General features: G+C 47.4%; 1 protein-coding gene and 1 long non-coding RNA gene across 2 annotated transcripts; one reads left to right on the forward strand and one right to left on the reverse strand.

The window, feature by feature from the left end:
- Positions 1-926: 926 nt before the first annotated feature.
- On the forward strand, positions 927-2,129 carry LOC127314705 (uncharacterized). Its single transcript, XM_051345223.2, has 2 exons — positions 927-1,716; positions 1,809-2,129. Exon 1 carries the CDS (start codon positions 991-993, stop codon positions 1,474-1,476), a length of 486 nt encoding a protein of 161 aa, XP_051201183.1. The 5' UTR covers positions 927-990; the 3' UTR covers positions 1,477-1,716; positions 1,809-2,129.
- Positions 2,130-10,224: 8,095 nt separating this feature from the next.
- Positions 10,225-10,736, reverse strand: LOC127312515 (uncharacterized). The gene is made up of 3 exons (XR_007858407.2): positions 10,556-10,736; positions 10,407-10,482; positions 10,225-10,329 (listed from the first exon to the last, which is right to left on the reverse strand). It is a non-coding gene; the product is annotated as an uncharacterized lncRNA (long non-coding RNA).
- Between the last annotated feature and the right edge of the window lie 6,419 nt (positions 10,737-17,155).

Consider the following 17,155-nt stretch of genomic DNA (forward strand, 5'->3'; position numbering starts at 1 on the left):
ATCCCGCGCCGCCCGAAGCCTACGCGAGATGGACTCACAACTTCGAGCACACCAGTCCACCACACCGTCAATGCGGGGCCGCGCATCAGCCCCAACACCGTAGGACCACACCGTTGCTCCCCTCGCTTAGCGCCACGTCCTGGCAGGGAAACGCGACCCCGCCACCATCCATCATGGGAGGACCACCATCATCTCCCCGTGGGGCCGCTTATGGCACCCTATAGGGGCGTCCCTATACCTCGGTCGCAGGTGGGTCGGTTAGCGCCCCGCCTGAAGCGTGTCGGTCATAGGCCACACAAAAAACAACCCGACAACATGTACAATTTTTTTTCTTTTTTCCCATTATGTTTAAATTAAAAAATGTTCAAATCTAAAAAGATGTGCAAACTTGGAAAATGTGCATATTAAAAAAATTGTTTGAATTCAAATATTGTTCAAATCTAAGAAAAAATCAAATCTAAAGAAAGTTCACACTTGAAAAAATTTCAGATTTAATATATGCTCAAACTTGAAAAAGTTCGAATTTGAAAAATTGAAAAAAAGACCAGCAAAGCAAGGAAATCGGATGAACTTGAAAAACAGAAGAAAACCAAAGAAACCCAGAGACCTCAGAGGAACACAGCAAAAAACCAGGAAAACCATAGGAAACTCGACACGAAGAACAAAACGCCGCAGAAAAAATAAACGCGGGAAGGTACTTGGGCCGGCGGTCTTTTAAATCCGCCCGCATGGTCGGGGTGCAGTGCGTCCAGCTAATAGGCGGGAAATAGGCTTTTCCGGCGTATTAGCGGGTAGGCCCAACCAGACAGTCGTCTCTCGTCAGCCCAACTAACTCCTCCACTTCCAGTTGCGCTTGGACCGGGTCACTCTTCTCGACTTCCCAGTTATAAATCTACGCACCGCGGCAGCGACTTAGGTTTAGGCAGCCGGCCGCAATAATTTGCCAGCCAAAGTGACCAACACCGCCGCGCCGACCCAGCTTGGAATTGGATGGCCACGCCGACCCGGCGGCCGGCGCGCGGCGCCGCCATAGGGTCCTCCGCCGCGCCGCCGCTCTCCGCCCGCCGGGTCTCGCTCTCCAACGCCGGCGGCGGCATCTTCTCGCAGCCACGCCCCAGCAACAGCCACCTGCCACCCGCCCGCCTCGCGCCGGCGGCCCTGGTTTCCCGCGGCGGCGGCCGGGCGAGAAGGGCCTGCTCGTGCTCGCCGACGACGCATCCGGGCTCGTTCCGCTGCGCGCTCCACAGGGGCAGCGCCGGCGGCGGGCTACAGCTGCACGACCCGAGGCGCTCCGCGATGGCCAACTCGCTGGTGCGCATCGCGTCGGTGGAGGGCGGAGACCACATCAGGCGCGCGCTGGCTTCCCTCGTCCGCCCGTCCTCGCACCACCAGCGCCGCCGCACCGCCTTCCGCGCCCTGCCCAGCCGCCTGTCCGCAGTGTCCACCACTAGCGCCTCCCCATCGCCACCGCAATGAGTCCTCTCCTCGAACTGTGTGATTCGGGCGGCTCGCCGCCACAGTTTTGGTGTTGTCCCCTCCGTCCGTGTAACAACTCGTCCAGTTCATTCGTGTCCAATTGTTGTCTTGCTCTGTTGCTATCCATCGCCGGAGGATTTGTAGCGGCTCCATTCCATCCATCGCCGGAAGATCTATTGCTCACCAGATATTTTGTAGAACGTAGCTCAGCTCGGCGCCATTGGGGCCAGCTGAGGAATGGTATTGTTTAATTTGAGTTTTAACTGTTTCTGACTGGAAGTTTGTTGAAACAAATGAATGACGTTTGCGTTCGTCCGTCCAATTTGCGACAGGGGGGAGAAGACGACGTGGTCTCGATCGCGACGCCCCTGATTCCTTGCGCGACGGGTTGATCGTTAATCGATGACAAAGAAACTGCTGGCTCGAGCTTTGTCTGGCGTCCTGTCCGGTCATGTGTGAAGCTGCATATATGCGGGTGCTGCTTCTGACTTTTTTCAATGGTTGCGTTGCTTGAACGCAGAGACGAAACGGCCGTGGGGGGCAAGAAACGGACCGAGCAGCTGTTGACGTTTTGGGCCCGTGTGAAGTCGTTGACAGCTGCTGATAGTGTTTAGTACTATATTGCTGGTTGGTTTGTGATTTGTTTGTTTATCTAGTGCTGACAGTATTAAGTACTCTATTTAACTACTCTGCTATGCTTAGAAAGTTAGAATGACCTCTTTCAAGGAATTCGAAAGAGTTGACGACAGAGTTGGCGGGGGATTATATAAAGAGAAGCTAAATTGAACATTTCGTAAGCACGGGTCAACCAAAATGAGATGTTTGTCAAAATTGCAATTCGGAACTCAACAAACAGCTTTGGAAAAAGAAATAGACAAATGATAACATGGATACAAGTGGGGAAAGCTTAAGTGGGTCTCTATTGGATATTAGAATTCTATATAAATCCCTCTATTCTCCTGACACTAATCAAAATAGAATGAATCACATTGAGAACTAACCTAAGGTTGGGTGCATAGGCGGAGCGCCTTGGAGGCGAAACTGGGCGGCAGCCCCCCTTCCAAAAGTTCAACTACACATAGTCTGCATCGTATGTTCCCTGTTACCCGTCATTTTTTCCTTGCCCGTCATTGGGGTTAGATAATCCACTTCTATTACAAATAAAACTACAAGTCATTATTAGTATGCCGATTCCATAGAAAATTAACATATCAGCATATCGCTGCTTGGCATCGGTGGATCTTTGCCAAAAAAATATTTTCCCTCTCTTGCTTGGTATGTAAATTTCCATGTAAATCAAAAAATTAAGTGCATTTTAAGCTTGAAAATAATCTATGAATGTTATGAATGAAATAACAGCAAAATTAGCGTGAACCCGTAAAACTATTATGTTGGGGAAAAGTTTGCTCCAGAAAATCTAGATAGGCCCTGTCAACTTTGATTTTTTTATTTTTATTTTGTAAAAAATCCTCGCGGTCGGTAGATTGTGTTACTCCTAGGAGCGTCGTGACATTCGCCCTATATCTGTCCGGCATGAAGACTTGATTTGGGGGCAAAGAAAATTTAGCCCCAACGCGGACGATTCACTCCCGAGCTGGTTCACACTCGGAATCATGGAGATGTATGTGTGGCTGAGGTTGATCCTAGTGCATTTAATGAACCAATATTTCCACTGGGAGAAAATGACTATACAATGCAATACTAGTGTATGATGTATAAGAATTTCGTATGAAACTTAATGACTCTTCTTGGCAGGTGGTAGCGCATTAAATTTCACCAGTTGGGTGATCAATTCAGACCTGTACCGGGGGGAGAATTCTCTTTCGATGGCACATCATGTGCCATATCTTTACTGTACGGGCCGTGATTATGAAATCGTAATTAAGGTTCACCTCATCATGTAGGGTAACATTAAGGCCATCAACTTCTGAAAATCTAATTTGGCTCATGGGTGCATACAAACCTATTGTATGAAAATTATATTTTAAAATATTAAAAAATACTGAAAATAAAATTTGCAATTACATGCAGATATTCTATGTTCGCACGCAAGTTTTTGAGAAAAAGAATAATTTTTGTGTCCCGTGTAAAAAGATTAATTTTGATTCTCCGACGTGACAATTCACGAGACATATTTTTATCCATTTTACACATACCATGTTCCTGAAACTTTTTCACGAATATAGAATGTCTAAATGTGCATGCGAAATCTTATATTGTATTTTTGACATTTTTGAGAAAAGATTCACACTAGGTTCATATGAACCTATGATCCGAAACACCACCTTCCTCCAGCATTTTTTTAATTTTTTTGCATTTGTTCATGCTAGTAGAAAGAGAAATAAATTGAGTGACAGCTGATTCAAATTTTAAATTTGGATACAGCCAAGGAACAAGAGATTCATAAAGAAGAAGGCTATCCTAATTCTCAGATTAATGGCCGAGTTTATAGAGATGGGCGTTGGACCGCTGGGTCCATAACTTCAACACGTACCATAGGTATGTGGCACAGTGCTGTTCCTGGCTCAAAATAAACTCTGTGTAGGTTGCATATGCGGCTGGGGTAGTTGGCAGAGCTCCGTATTTAGCCAGCAAATTACAGAGATGTATACAAATTAGATACACACCGTAGTCAAAGGAACGGACGGCTCGCTGCGGTAATGATAACCGGAGCAACCCAGCTCGGGCGGACTTCAGAGTTTTCGAATTTAGCCCCCTCTTTGCTTTTGGTCACGCTCCGACACTAGTTGGGTGATTTTACCCCCAGCCCACCAGAGTTCAAACACCAGGTTTGACATCTGCGTGTCTCATAAAGGTGGAATATTCAATCAGTGTGAGGCGACGTTCCCGTCGACAACGAGGCGTCTGTGGTGACTTCGTCAATTTCAAGATCCAATCCGCCAGCTTAGTCTTCTAGAGGTGCTCATAGGGGGTAGGGCGTGCATGTGTGCCTTAATAAGGGTGAGTCTATGCGCGTATATGTGAGCATCTGCGTTTGTACTGTGTTTCTCAAAAAAAAAAAAAGAATGAATCACATTGCCTGTCTCCTCGACAAGTAAATGGAATTTCTCACTTCAAACATGCTGGCGTGGCCAGTTTTATCTAAAAGTTCTTCAAAGAAAGGTTAGGTTAAACTGGTAATACTAGAAAATTCTATGCCCGTTGCTACAGGGATTTATGGTAAGATTTTCTGAGGAATACTTGCAGCAAACATGAGGAAGTCCACCGTCTGGGGACATTGGCATGCCAAACAATTCAAAGAGTGATTTGAATAATTGGTAGAATAGAAAAAAATCAGAGCTGAAAAAGAAGAGATAGACTCAGTCTTTATCATGTGAATGATGCCAAAATATCACTTACAAACGACCGTACATAGGTGATATGAGCATTTCTTTAAAGAACACAGTTGGCTGTTATCTAAGAAAACAGGAATTGTATTACAGATTTGAGAGGAGGCAAGGAAAAGAAACCATAAGACAGTGTGGATACATTGCAAGAGCAGTTGACGTGTCCTTTCAGTTAACTTTTCAATTGAGCTTGAAATCAACTTCCCTATTCTATTTACTATGAATAAAATCACTATGGGAAATGGCACAAGGGTCCTATTCTGGATCGATAGATGGATAGATGGTAGATGTGCAGAGGAGATTGCGCCGTTGGTGGCTGGAGCAGTGCCAACGAGGAGGAGAAACAACAGGCTGGTGTCGGAGGCGCTGACTAACAATGCCTTGGCTTTCAGACTTCGACTCCAATCTACAAGATATGGTACACAGGGACAATCTACAGCAAGATACTTTCAACTGGATTTGCACCGCCAATGGTGCTTATTCAGCAAAGGACAGTTATCGGATGCTATGTCAGGGGAGGAGGAGTTCAGTATGCATACCCCTCTTTGGAGATCGCTCGCCCCGCTTAAATGCAAAATTTTCTGCTGGCTGGCTCTCAGATACAGGCTTGACTTCGGACAGACGACAACGGCACGGCCTTCAGGAGAGCATGGAGGTCTGTTTTACCTGTCTGCAGGAAGAAGACACGGTGGATCATCCTTATGCAATGCACATACTCGCGTCAGGTCTGGTTTGAGTGTTTGATGGCGGCAGGTTTAAACATTGTGGAGTCGGGCAGAGACAACACCCTTCAAACATGGTGGGACGCAGCAAGGGAGTTACTGCACAAGAAGGATAGGAGGTTCGATACCCTCGTATTCTCACATCTTGGACTCTATGGAAACAAAGGAACCCAGAGCTTTCAACAACACTAATCAGCAACGCAATATGCAACAGATTGTGATGCAAATCAAGGAAGAGTTCACCTTATGGAAGTTGGCGAGAGTTGGAGGGAGCCTTGTAATGCCGCAAGAGTAGGCTAGCGTGCGCGCGCGCGCGCGCGTGTGTGTGTGTGTGCGTGCGTGCGTGCGTGCGTGTGGAGTTACCGCCTTAGATGTTCGCATCCAAGTGCCGGTTCTTGTAAAGAATTTTTCTCTCCTTCTATAAAGCTTCGGCACGCCTTTGGCGTGCCCTCGAAAAAAAATAACCGGTATATGACCAACCACTTGTCAGCTACTCCAACTACAACGGATATGAATTTCCCAAGATATATGGAGACAAGTTTTACAAACTGTTGAATCTTCCGTGGACTCTATGACAGAACGACAAATAAGTCTATCAGCTCGAGAACCTGCACATTAAGCAAAAAATATCATGTCTTGACAATAATATGTTACAGGAGTAGTTCAACATTTCATGACATCAATAGTGATGAGAGAAATATCTGTACTTTTGCATGTGGATCTTTTTTAACAAATACTAGTAAATGTGCCCGTGTGTTGCGACGGGTTTTGATTTGTACTTGTTATTTTTAGTCTACGAAAGAATTTCACTGCTGCATTTTTTCTTATTCATTAGAAAAAAGATCTTTGACATGGACACATCTACCTATCAGTTGGATTTACCCGAGTAGAAATATGAACAAAAGTCCATCTACACTAACTGATGTATCACATTCTTTTTAGTGAAGATTATAAGTAGGAGACAGTATTTGTATTGTTTTGAACCTATCAAGAAACAGTGTGTTTCTTTTTCAATTCTCATCCTACTTAGCCTTTCGCATTACCCATATCATAGTTTTTAGTTTAGAAAATAATCTAGTTGTACACACTAAGAAGAAAATATGACCCTGTGAGGCTAGCAAAACAGTTGTCTTTTTAGAGCTTACATCTGTCAAAGGTACGGAGTAAAAATACTATTGATCACTAAATCCAATACATACATGGAATTGTGAAGGTTCAACTTTTTTGTTTTGAGAACATCCTTAGGCCGTCACCATGATGAGCAACACTTGCTATGGTTACACCTGAACCTTATGTGCTACTACCGTACAATCAGCTACTTTGTGAGTTCAGGTAACAATCAATATCATAAGCTAACTGTTAGTGATTTCAGATGAGAGATTACAATGCAGAGAAGTGTTATTATGTGCACAATTGGCCAACTAAAAATAATTCTAAGAATCTGAATCAGTTGCCACAGTTTATTTGCTTATAAAGTGACAAGAACAGATTCATCAAACAAATTGAAGTATAATAATTTTATAAACATAATTATTATCTATCCGAAACCATAGGTTAAGTTCTTAATTTTACCCATAGATGCACTCCAAGGAAAACAACAAGTGATCACATCTCAGCGAAAGGTCGGTTGCTACTCCTAATCCAAGGTTGTACATTACGCTTGCTGGTACAGCCCCGTGTAGTCCTGTGAAGGTTCAGACTTTAGAGTCACCTGAATCTCAGATTCTTGACATGTATACACCCGGTTCACATTGTGGCTCAAACCTCTTCGTGTGCACATTATTTCTCTTTCGTACAATCAGGCCAGTGTTTTCGTTGATCGATGATGATAGATACGGACCAACACACCTTCTTACTTCCTACTTCCTCCCATATTAGTATTCCAAGACCTGCAATTCTACGGAGTAAAGAGCTGTCCAGCACTGCCAGAAGAGTAGGCTAGTTGCGCACCATGGGCATCGCCTGAAGAATACGCTATCCGGTCGGCGGCTCTCACAGAGCGCAACAAGCGGAGCAATGGCTGAGCTGCGCAGGCAGCAGTCACCTTGATAAATCTTACCTTGTCATGTCTGGACTATCGATCTTGCGGGACAGTATTACAGTAACAGGCCGGAGCAGCGCTGGACGAAAAAGGCAGTGACCAGTGAGGGGTCGCTGACCACAGCCATACGCGCACCAGTGATTGGATATTCGGGGATGGCTTCAAGGAAGCGCTGGAAAATTCCATTGGCATGGACCTTGTCCTCGTCAGCTTCCCAGACTCCCAGAGGACGCGGAGGAAGAGGCTGAGGAGGTCGGTTGGAGATCATCCGGCGAGTTGATATGAAGAGGACAACGCATCCGAACGGGAGCCCAGCACCGTGTTCCATGCTACCCCGGCCAGGCGGCCACCGTGGACTCCAGCGCCAGCGCCAGCCAGCCCCCCGATTCGTCCGGCACCACGCCGGCGACCAGCGGCGGCGTGCTCTAGGTCCAAGCCGTGGACACTCCGCCCAGCTTCCCGATTCGTCCAGCACCGCGTCGTTGGCCCGTGCCGGCGACCAGCGGCGACGTGCTCTAGGTCCGAGCCGTAGACACTCCGCCCAGCTTCCTGATTCGTCCAGCACCGTGTCGTTGGCCCGTGCCGGCGACCAGCAGCGGCGTGCTCTAGATGGCAGAAAGGAAAGGCTGGCGACGCTGTCGTTCTTCTCCGAAACCGATGGCGCCGACGGGATCGGCAGTTGCTCATCGATGTATTCTTCTTGCGCGGTATATACAACAGCGGCGACTTGACGAATCAGTGTTGCGTAGTGGCGAACTGTTGCACAAATCGATCGATCATTGATCGATACCTTTGGCTGGGCTGCCTGGAACCTCACATCGCTCGCCAGTCGCTCACATCGATCCTGCCGGCGTGGCCGAGCTCCGCCAGCTCCACGAAGAGTGCGTACAGCCGTACAGGTACAACAACCGGCTTTGCTCTGGAAGGACGTCGGCTAACAAGCGCCCCGGAAGCATCGTACAGGCCAAGGCCGGCCATAGCCTTCTAGTTACGCACTCCTGATCGTCAATCGTTTCCTCCGTGCAGAACGGCAATGTCAGCTTTGAGACCATGAAAAGTGTTTGGCTTCGTCGATGCCTTACACAGGCCGACGGGGGTAATATTTATATTACATATACAACATACATGAGGGGAAAGTCGGTATCCATATCCTATACAGGTACGAGTCCAACATACACGAGAGATTAACTACAGTATGTTTAACACCTATATATATACTAGTAAGCGTGCACGTGCAATGCACGTCTTGTCCTATGTCATAAAAACATATATTGTGATCTTCTATCATTTATTTTACCGAGCCATTTATGCCTAAGAGGTGTGAGAGCGCCTAAAACACACAATCAACACTTACATAAAATTTACAATCACATAAAAGTATTTAGAATTAGTTGTAAAAATACTTAAAAAATCAAACTAAGCAACAATATGTATTATGTTTCTTCTTGAAGGTGCATGCTTTCGAAAATGAGAGTGGATTTGGTGACCGGGTGTATACGTGAGCACGCGGTCTTTACCGTTGGATCTGCTTTAAGATACTAGCCTCACAAACAGAGCCAAACGGCGTCAAACCTCCTTTTTCTAATCCCTCTCTTCTGAGTGCATCGATCTGGTCTGCCGATTGCTTCGCAGGAGGTAGGATGGAGGCGTTGGATGGAGTGCATCGATCTGCAGGCAGGACACAGGCGCTGCCCATCATCCTTCCAAAATCACTCCCGTCGCTGGAAGCCCATCACCGCGCGCGCGCCTCGCGGTTGGGTCGGTGCGTCGGCCAGGGGAGCTTCCCATCGTGGCCTACGTCGCCGCCGTCCCCCAGGCCGGCACCAGCGGCGCCGCTCCCAGGCCTCGTCTCGCCCATCAGCCCCGCCGCGCCCTTCATCTCTCCATGGGTCTCGTCTCGCCCATCAGCCCCGCCGTGGCCTACGTCGCCGCCGTCCCCCAGGCCGGCACCGGCGGCGCCGCTCCCAGGCCTCGTCTCGCCCATCAGCCCCGCCGCGCCCCTGCCATGGCCGCTCCATGGGTCTCCCGTTGACCCGGCCGACGCGCCCCTGCCTCTCTCCCGACACGGCTGCCTTCCCAACCTCGACACGGCGGTCGCATGGAAGTCAAAGGGCGGCACGGCGGTTCGATTCGTCGCAGCTCCATTGCTTCCCCTATAGAGCGACTCCACTGAATCGATTTTGAGCCTCGCTTTTGATTTTGAGCCTGATCCACGAGAGGATAAGCATTGGGTTGGGGGACGGGTAGTGCCACGCCCGGGCACTCCAATCGGAAATTTCCAGCGAGCAATTAATGGGGAGGCCGGGCACTCGGCCGCTTCCACCGGTGAAGGCGACGAGGCGCTCGCCATGGCCGTCGCTTCTGCTTGGATTTCCACTGGGGACTACGATGCGCGCGAGGGAGAGGCCGCCGGCGACGAGTGCGAGGGAGAGGCGAGATTTATTTAGGACCACACGACTCGTTCCTACCTCATCATCAACAAACGGCAGAACACACAGACGTTAGACACGTGTCGAGTAAAGACCGCGTGCTCACGTATACACCCGGTCACCAGGCTTCTTTCGAAAATAACTAAGCAACATTGTATCTTCTATTTATTCGCCGATGACGGTTCTTTCTTGAAGGTCCACTTTTTTATGCGATCAATAAGGCTTCATGCAATGGCTGGGATATTGCTTAAAGCTTCATTTGCTTCATACTTCAGGATGTGAACCAAAAATCGCTTCCTTAGTTGAAAACCGTCCTATATATGCATTATACAACATTGTTATAAAAATACATGTGCAAAGTGTATGCAAATGAACATGTGTAAATACTCACCGTGGGTACTGGAAAATGTAGCAATCCATCGTACCATGAATGCATGAACTCAAAAACCAAATAACCCGACAGAGCACTGCATGCATATTATGTTACATTGCGGGTCAAATAAATATATTAAGATTGTAACACATTGTTAAGATTCTTACTCGTCTAGATTTGTTGGAACTTTGGGAGCCTTGCAACCCCATTTAGTTATGTCATCCTTTGATGCAGGGTTTGAAACTTCGAGGGCAAGATTAAAATTATCGGCCACATTTTTAAGTATAGTCTTCGCCAAATATGGTATTGGAAGCGGGTCCAAAAAAGAGATAACTTTTTTTGTGCCGATCCAAGACGAACAACTGGAATAACCCAACAATATCCCAAGGCAATAAAATCTGCACCGATACATTTAAAAATATAGTAATCATTATAACAGATAATTGACTCTTAAGAATGAAGGATTGAATTCTTACCATATTGCATTCAGATATATGATACTCATTGCTGTCAGGCCAGCTAAGAAACAACTGAGCAAACCGAGCAACGTCAGGATAGTCACTACGACTTGGATCTCGTGCATATTGAGACATCAACTAAAATAATAATAAAAACATTAGTATATGCCACAAATGAGTCACATATAAATATATTTAATATGTAGTTAAAGTAACTTACACAGAAGCTCAAATCCATGTAGTGGACTGGGACATCCCTAGCAAGCTGGATGTCGTGGTGCCACGCCAGTATCCGTACAGCCATATTAAAGCAACTAACGTCCATATTTTCATTCATTTTTAGTATGCTACTTATTTGTCTTAAATTAAGACTAATATGATAAGGACTCGAACTTTTAACCCATTCGGTCCTGTAAAATTAGAATTATGTCAATTACAATTACAAGTATGCTATCGCAATTTATTAGAACAATACAATAAAATGAAAAAAATGTTCCTTACTCTAGTGAAGGGATATCATCAACTGTGATGATGTATAGGCAAAGTTCATCTATTAATTCCTGGTCTGTTGGATTGGCAGATGGTAACAGAAGCAATGATTGCGAGATGAACCCAATTTCTGACGCTAGCTTCGTTGTTTTGATGTTTTTAGGAGGTCCATCCACAATGACACAATCAGTAGGATCAAATGTTTGTTCTTCATCATCTTTCAAGTCTCGATTCCTTATATTATCATCATTCAAATGTGAATCCACCAAAATTACGGCTAATTTGTTTCTAAAATCTGTCATATTAACCTATTAATCAAGCAGTAACTAAAGTTAGTTTTCAAGTAATAATGATACAACCTGGAATAAGTATCGCGATATGGAGCAAATATACCTGTTCAGGAATGTCGGATAAAATATCCCCCGTGAAATATTCCATGAAATTTAACATCCATAGACCACAGGATAACCTGCATGATTATAATTTCTTAATGATACATAAATTAGTATTGATTCAATAAGGATAATCATTCCTCACCAAAAAAGACCTTCAAAATCATTAAAAATGAATATTTGAGGGCAATTTGTTTTTCTGAATTGTAGCAGAGACAAGAGCAGTCCACGGCCCACGGCCCACGGCCCACGCACACCCGACGGCCGACAGGCCCGAGATTAACTCGCTGACCGTACTCCATGTCGTCCTCACTCCATGTCTCATCGCCCTAAACAAAAGTCGCACTCACAGTACTCTGGCTCTCCCGACGCCCCCCACCCACCGCCGTCGACCGGCCCCCCGGTGTCCTGCCTCGCCGCCGATGGCGTGGACGACAACCTCCTCCGTCCTCTTCGTACAGGCGGCCGGAAGCCAACGGTAGGCCAGGGCACCCAGCGGGAGGGGCAAAAGGAGGTGGATGGGCGGTCCCCGTCTCCACTGGATCCGCAGACGCGGCCACCTGCCTTCGCCAGGCCTCCCCGTCCTTCTATTAACCATGGGCTATGTTCACTCGGCGGAATCCGAGCGGGGGATGAGGGTGCTGGAGGTCGACGTGGGGGCGCTGAATCGGGGGCGGCAGAAGGCCATCGCCGGCGCCAGGTATCCCCTTCACCCAGTGGGGGAGCTTGAAAAATATTCATGGGCGGGCCAAGCAACAAACACACATTTTGTTGCAGACCGCATATCCTTAGACGTTAGTCATTGCTCAGATCTTTTTTTAATTTGGTTTTCATTGTTTGCTGAAGGATATTTGATTTCACGTGTCTCAGCTCTTTTTTTTCAAGACAAGATTAATTCTTCTCTAAGTAGCATTTTTCATCGCTGCCTATTGATTTTGGCTGTTGCAATTCGCAAAATTGAAAAACATATTCCCAATTCAGTGAATGAACAACAGATACTATAAATTGCTAACAAAAAAAATTTGGGGGAAGAAAGAAGAGTCCGTAGGCAGGGGGAGTGGAGAAGATAAGGGGATCGATTCCACGCACGGCAATCACAGCGTCGGCTGCCGGCTCCGTGCCCGGCACATGCGGCCGTGGCGCCGTGCCTACGGGATGCCTGTGCGGCGACCGTCTGGCCGAGCCCCGATTGCTGGCGGCGGCGCAATGCAGCTGTCCTCCTATGCTCCACCACCTCCTATAACCTAGCGAGGCAACTCCATGATTTTTGTCGAGAGGCTGAGAGGAAGGAACAGGCCAATAGGGAACCGATGACAGGAAGCAACGTAAGCTAGGCCAATGCGTGTTGATGGACTGGGCCATACATGCATAGGAGTTAATAATTTTTTAGCAAAAAACATGGACAGGCCATGGCCAAGTTAGTCCCTAAAGGAGCTCCGCCAGTGCCTTCACCATTTCCTTCCTCGCCATAGGCGCTAGGAATTGTGTGCACACAAGCCAGGCCCAAAGCAGGACGGAATTATTGTGGCTCGATGGTCCAACATGAAAAGGCAGAGCTAAACATCCATCACCACTGAATATTTGTATTCTTTCCCTATTACTTACTGGTGTTTTAACACAAAGTAATCATTATGTATAATTATACACATCATTGTCCCTGTAGAAAAAATACATAGATAACCAATGTACATATTTATTTCTGCATGATAGAACAGTATGTACTCATCATCAGATATATATTGTGTTGTTGCATTGTAGCTAGCTTGAAATTAAAGCGATGGACATCATTGTCCCTGTAGTTATTTTGCCTATAACATGAAACGAAGTGTAATAAAGTTTCAAATTATATAGAATTACCTACTGCATTGAGGCAAATATGATTCAATAGATCATAACTATGAAAAACTAAACCTGGGTCCTTATCTAAATCCGATAATTTGTTTTCCTCTTGGAGAGAATGGACTTGGTAATATGTGGTGTCGAGGGTGCTCCTCGGCAATGCCCTCCGATAGGGGCTTAGGGTTGATGGAATCCTGCAAGCTGACACGAGACATCGGTACACAGACAAGCGGGGAGAGCGATTTACCCAGGTTCGGGGCCCTCGATGAGGTAAAACCCTTACGTCCTGCCTGTCTATTCTTTGATTATGATGAAAACAGGTTACAATGGGGTGCCGAATACTTCGGCTGAGATCTAGTCGAGATTGATGTTGCTAGGGTTACCTAGCTCTAAGCTTTTCTTGGCTAAGGTTGCTCGTGTCCCTCGGCAGCCCCTCTCCTGGCCTTTATATAGGAGGCCAGGTCTCAAGGGTCCTAACCGAGGACGACTAAGTTTACAGTAGTTTTAGATCCAATCTTTCCTTGTTCGTTCGCTTCCTTGTCTTGCCTGTCAAGGAATCTTCTGATGCGCCGACCTAGTGGCCCATCTCGCCTTCAGGTATCTTCATGGGCCTCCAATTTGTCAATACCAGATAGGGCAATACTGGTTACCCGAAGGGTAATGCCCACGTCAGTAGCCCCCGAGTGTCTAGCCGAAGATAATTCGGGTAGAGACTAATGCATGTTTACTCCTGACATTCTTCTCCTTCATTGCTTTTGTTCATCTTGATTATGCTTCACCTTCTTTTTATCGGGTGCGCGTCAGCGCTCCCGATGGGAGTAGCCCCCGAGTCTAGGTACGGATGCTTGCAATCCGTGCATAGACTCAAGTTGTACTACTCGAATACTTTCCTCTGCCGAGATCTTCATAAATCATCCGATACATTTTCTTTATGCAAAGGATAATGAGTAACGTGCCCAACTGCTGTTTGGTTAACTGCCGATGGCAAAACACCGTTACCCTACACAGAATCAAGTCCCCGGGCATGATCCTGGAGTGCAAAAAACTTCTATCAGGTATGCATCACGAGCTCCCGATGGGAGTGTAGCCCCCGAGTGTCTGAGTGCGAGCGCTTTGCAACCGAGTGCTGACTCAAACCTTCTTCCTTCGACTGCTCATTCTGTCGAGTCTTTATTTTATCGGGTGCGCGTCAGCGCTCCCGATGGGAGTAGCCCCCGAGTCTAGGTACGGATGTCTGCAGCCGGGCGTAGACTCAAATCCCTCATCCGATAACTCTTCTTTTTTCCTTCGAATGCTTCAAGTTTTTTTTATGACGTCACTGTTGACGTGTAACTTCTGTGGCCTGATTGACAAGACTTGACCTGACGGGCCCACCCTAGCTCTGCGCAGGCAGTTTTTAGGGCTTGACCAATACACGCGTGGCGATCAAGGCGCCTCCTCGATTTTCGCATGACGTGGGAATAATGGGCCGCCGGTTCCACTCCTTCTTCAAGCGCCACGTGTACAGTCAGATCTGCCTCACCTCCCACGACGCTTTGTGGAGTTATGACCACGATTGGGCACAAATTCTTACGGGATAAATAGGGAGCCTCCTCTCTTTTTTATCTTTTACCCCGCTTACTGCTCATCTTCTTCCTCAAGCCTCCTTGTTCCTCCACCTCTTCAGCAGAAGCTCCGCTCACCATGGGCAAGAAGAAGAGTGGCAGCACCTCGGAGGCGGTCAAAGTTAGCCGTGATTGGAGCGCCTCCGCCATTTCCAATCGCGATATCAACAAGCTTCGCGCCCTCGGCTTCATCTCCGCATCTGAGGAAGACATTTGTCTCCCAGGTTCGGTTACTCGCCCAAAGCCCCCGAAGGGTTTCACCGTCATGTTTGCTGCTTTCCTGTTTCGTGGTCTTTCTCTTCCGGCTCACGAGTTTCTTCGCTCCCTCCTTTTCTTCTATGGGATTCAGCTCTGGCAGCTGACCCCAAATTCTATCCTTCACCTTTCCATATTTATCACCGTCTGCGAGGCCTTCCTCGGCATTGAACCTCACTGGGGCCTTTGGAGGAAGATCTTTTATGTGAAGCGTCACAATGACAGCAATGGCCCCCCTGTCGTCGGTGGCGTCGGCTTTGTCGTCAGGAAGGAGGTCGACTACTTCGACTATCCGATGAAGGAATCCATCCAAGGCTGGCGCAACAAGTGGTTCTACCTGCGAGATCCCGCTGTTTCTAGGCGGCGTTCAAATCTCCCTCCTTTTGACGATGTCTTGGTGGCTCACAAGAAGAAGTCTTGGAACAACGCCCTTTCTCCCGAAGAAAAGGCGACAGCCGACGAGCTTTTCAAGCAAATTGTCACTTTGAAGAATTCAGGAGGCATGACGATGCGTGGTACTGAAGTAGTTTCAGTTTTCCTACAACGTCGAGTGCAGCCGCTGATGTCTCGCCCTCACCAGCTGTGGCTTTTCACTGGCAAAAACGACAAGTCGAGGGTCAACTCTGCCGACCTGTCGGCAGAAGAACTCCAGAACGAAGTTCGTCGCCTGACATGCCTCAGCAGCAAGGACACCATTATTTTGACATCGGCGCGCCCTCCTTATGATTTCAAGCATCTTCCGTCTGAGGTAACCTTATCGTTCTTCGTTCACTGTCATTACTTCTTTTTTCTTGTTTGTGCCTTACGTGTTTTCCATCCTTCCGCAGGTCCCCGCTGTCGCCCAATGTTATCCTCCCTCACCCGAGAGCGGAGTGGTATTAGAGGACGACGATGACGATTCTGAGGGAACCGAAGATGCTCAGCACGCCCTTGAGGACAGCGATGTCCAAGAAGAGGAAACTGCTGAAGATGATGCCTTCCTCAAGAGCAGACGTCGCAAGCAGGTACATGATGATCTTATCGCTTCGGCTGAATCAAGTTCTACAGGAGGAGATAATGATGCCGACGAAGCTGCTTCGCCTCCTCCTGCTAAGAAGGGTTCAACAAGTTTCTTTGTGGACGAAGATGATCTGGACCTGTGAGCATTTATACTCTTTGTTACTTTTATTTCTTGTCACCTTGTATGCTAACTGCTCGCCGTACTTGAACAGCTCTGCCGATGATGATGACGATGTTCCTCTCGCAAAGAGGGCTAAACTGGCCTCTGAAAGAGTAGCATCGGCTAAGGAATCGAACCCTTCTCCTGCCAAGTCGACACCTCCATCCCGAACGGGTGTAGGGAAGGTCCCATTATCGAGAGTTATTCCTTCTGATGATGCTCCCACCCCGCCGACTGGCCGCGATCATGTAAGTACTTAAACTGTCTGGCTTTGCTGAATCTCCATCACCTGACTCCTCTTGTTTTTTCCTGGCTGCAGCCGATTTACGCTACAGTCGATGCTGTGGCGGATTTTGCTGAACAATTTACTCGCCTAGAGGCCGAAAATGCCCAACTTCGGAAGGCTGTCAAGTCTTCGGCTGATCAAGCGATCGAAGCCAGCAGGATCACTGCCGATGCCAAGAGTGAGAACGCCTTGTTGAAGGAGGAGGTAACGAGGCTGAAACGTCAGATAAAAGATGATCAAGATGCCAGGCGTGCAGCGGCGGCTGCAATTGACAAGAAGGAAGGT

This window comes from Lolium perenne, chromosome 7 (genome assembly GCF_019359855.2).
Source record: "Lolium perenne isolate Kyuss_39 chromosome 7, Kyuss_2.0, whole genome shotgun sequence".
Taxonomy (NCBI): domain Eukaryota; kingdom Viridiplantae; phylum Streptophyta; class Magnoliopsida; order Poales; family Poaceae; genus Lolium; species Lolium perenne.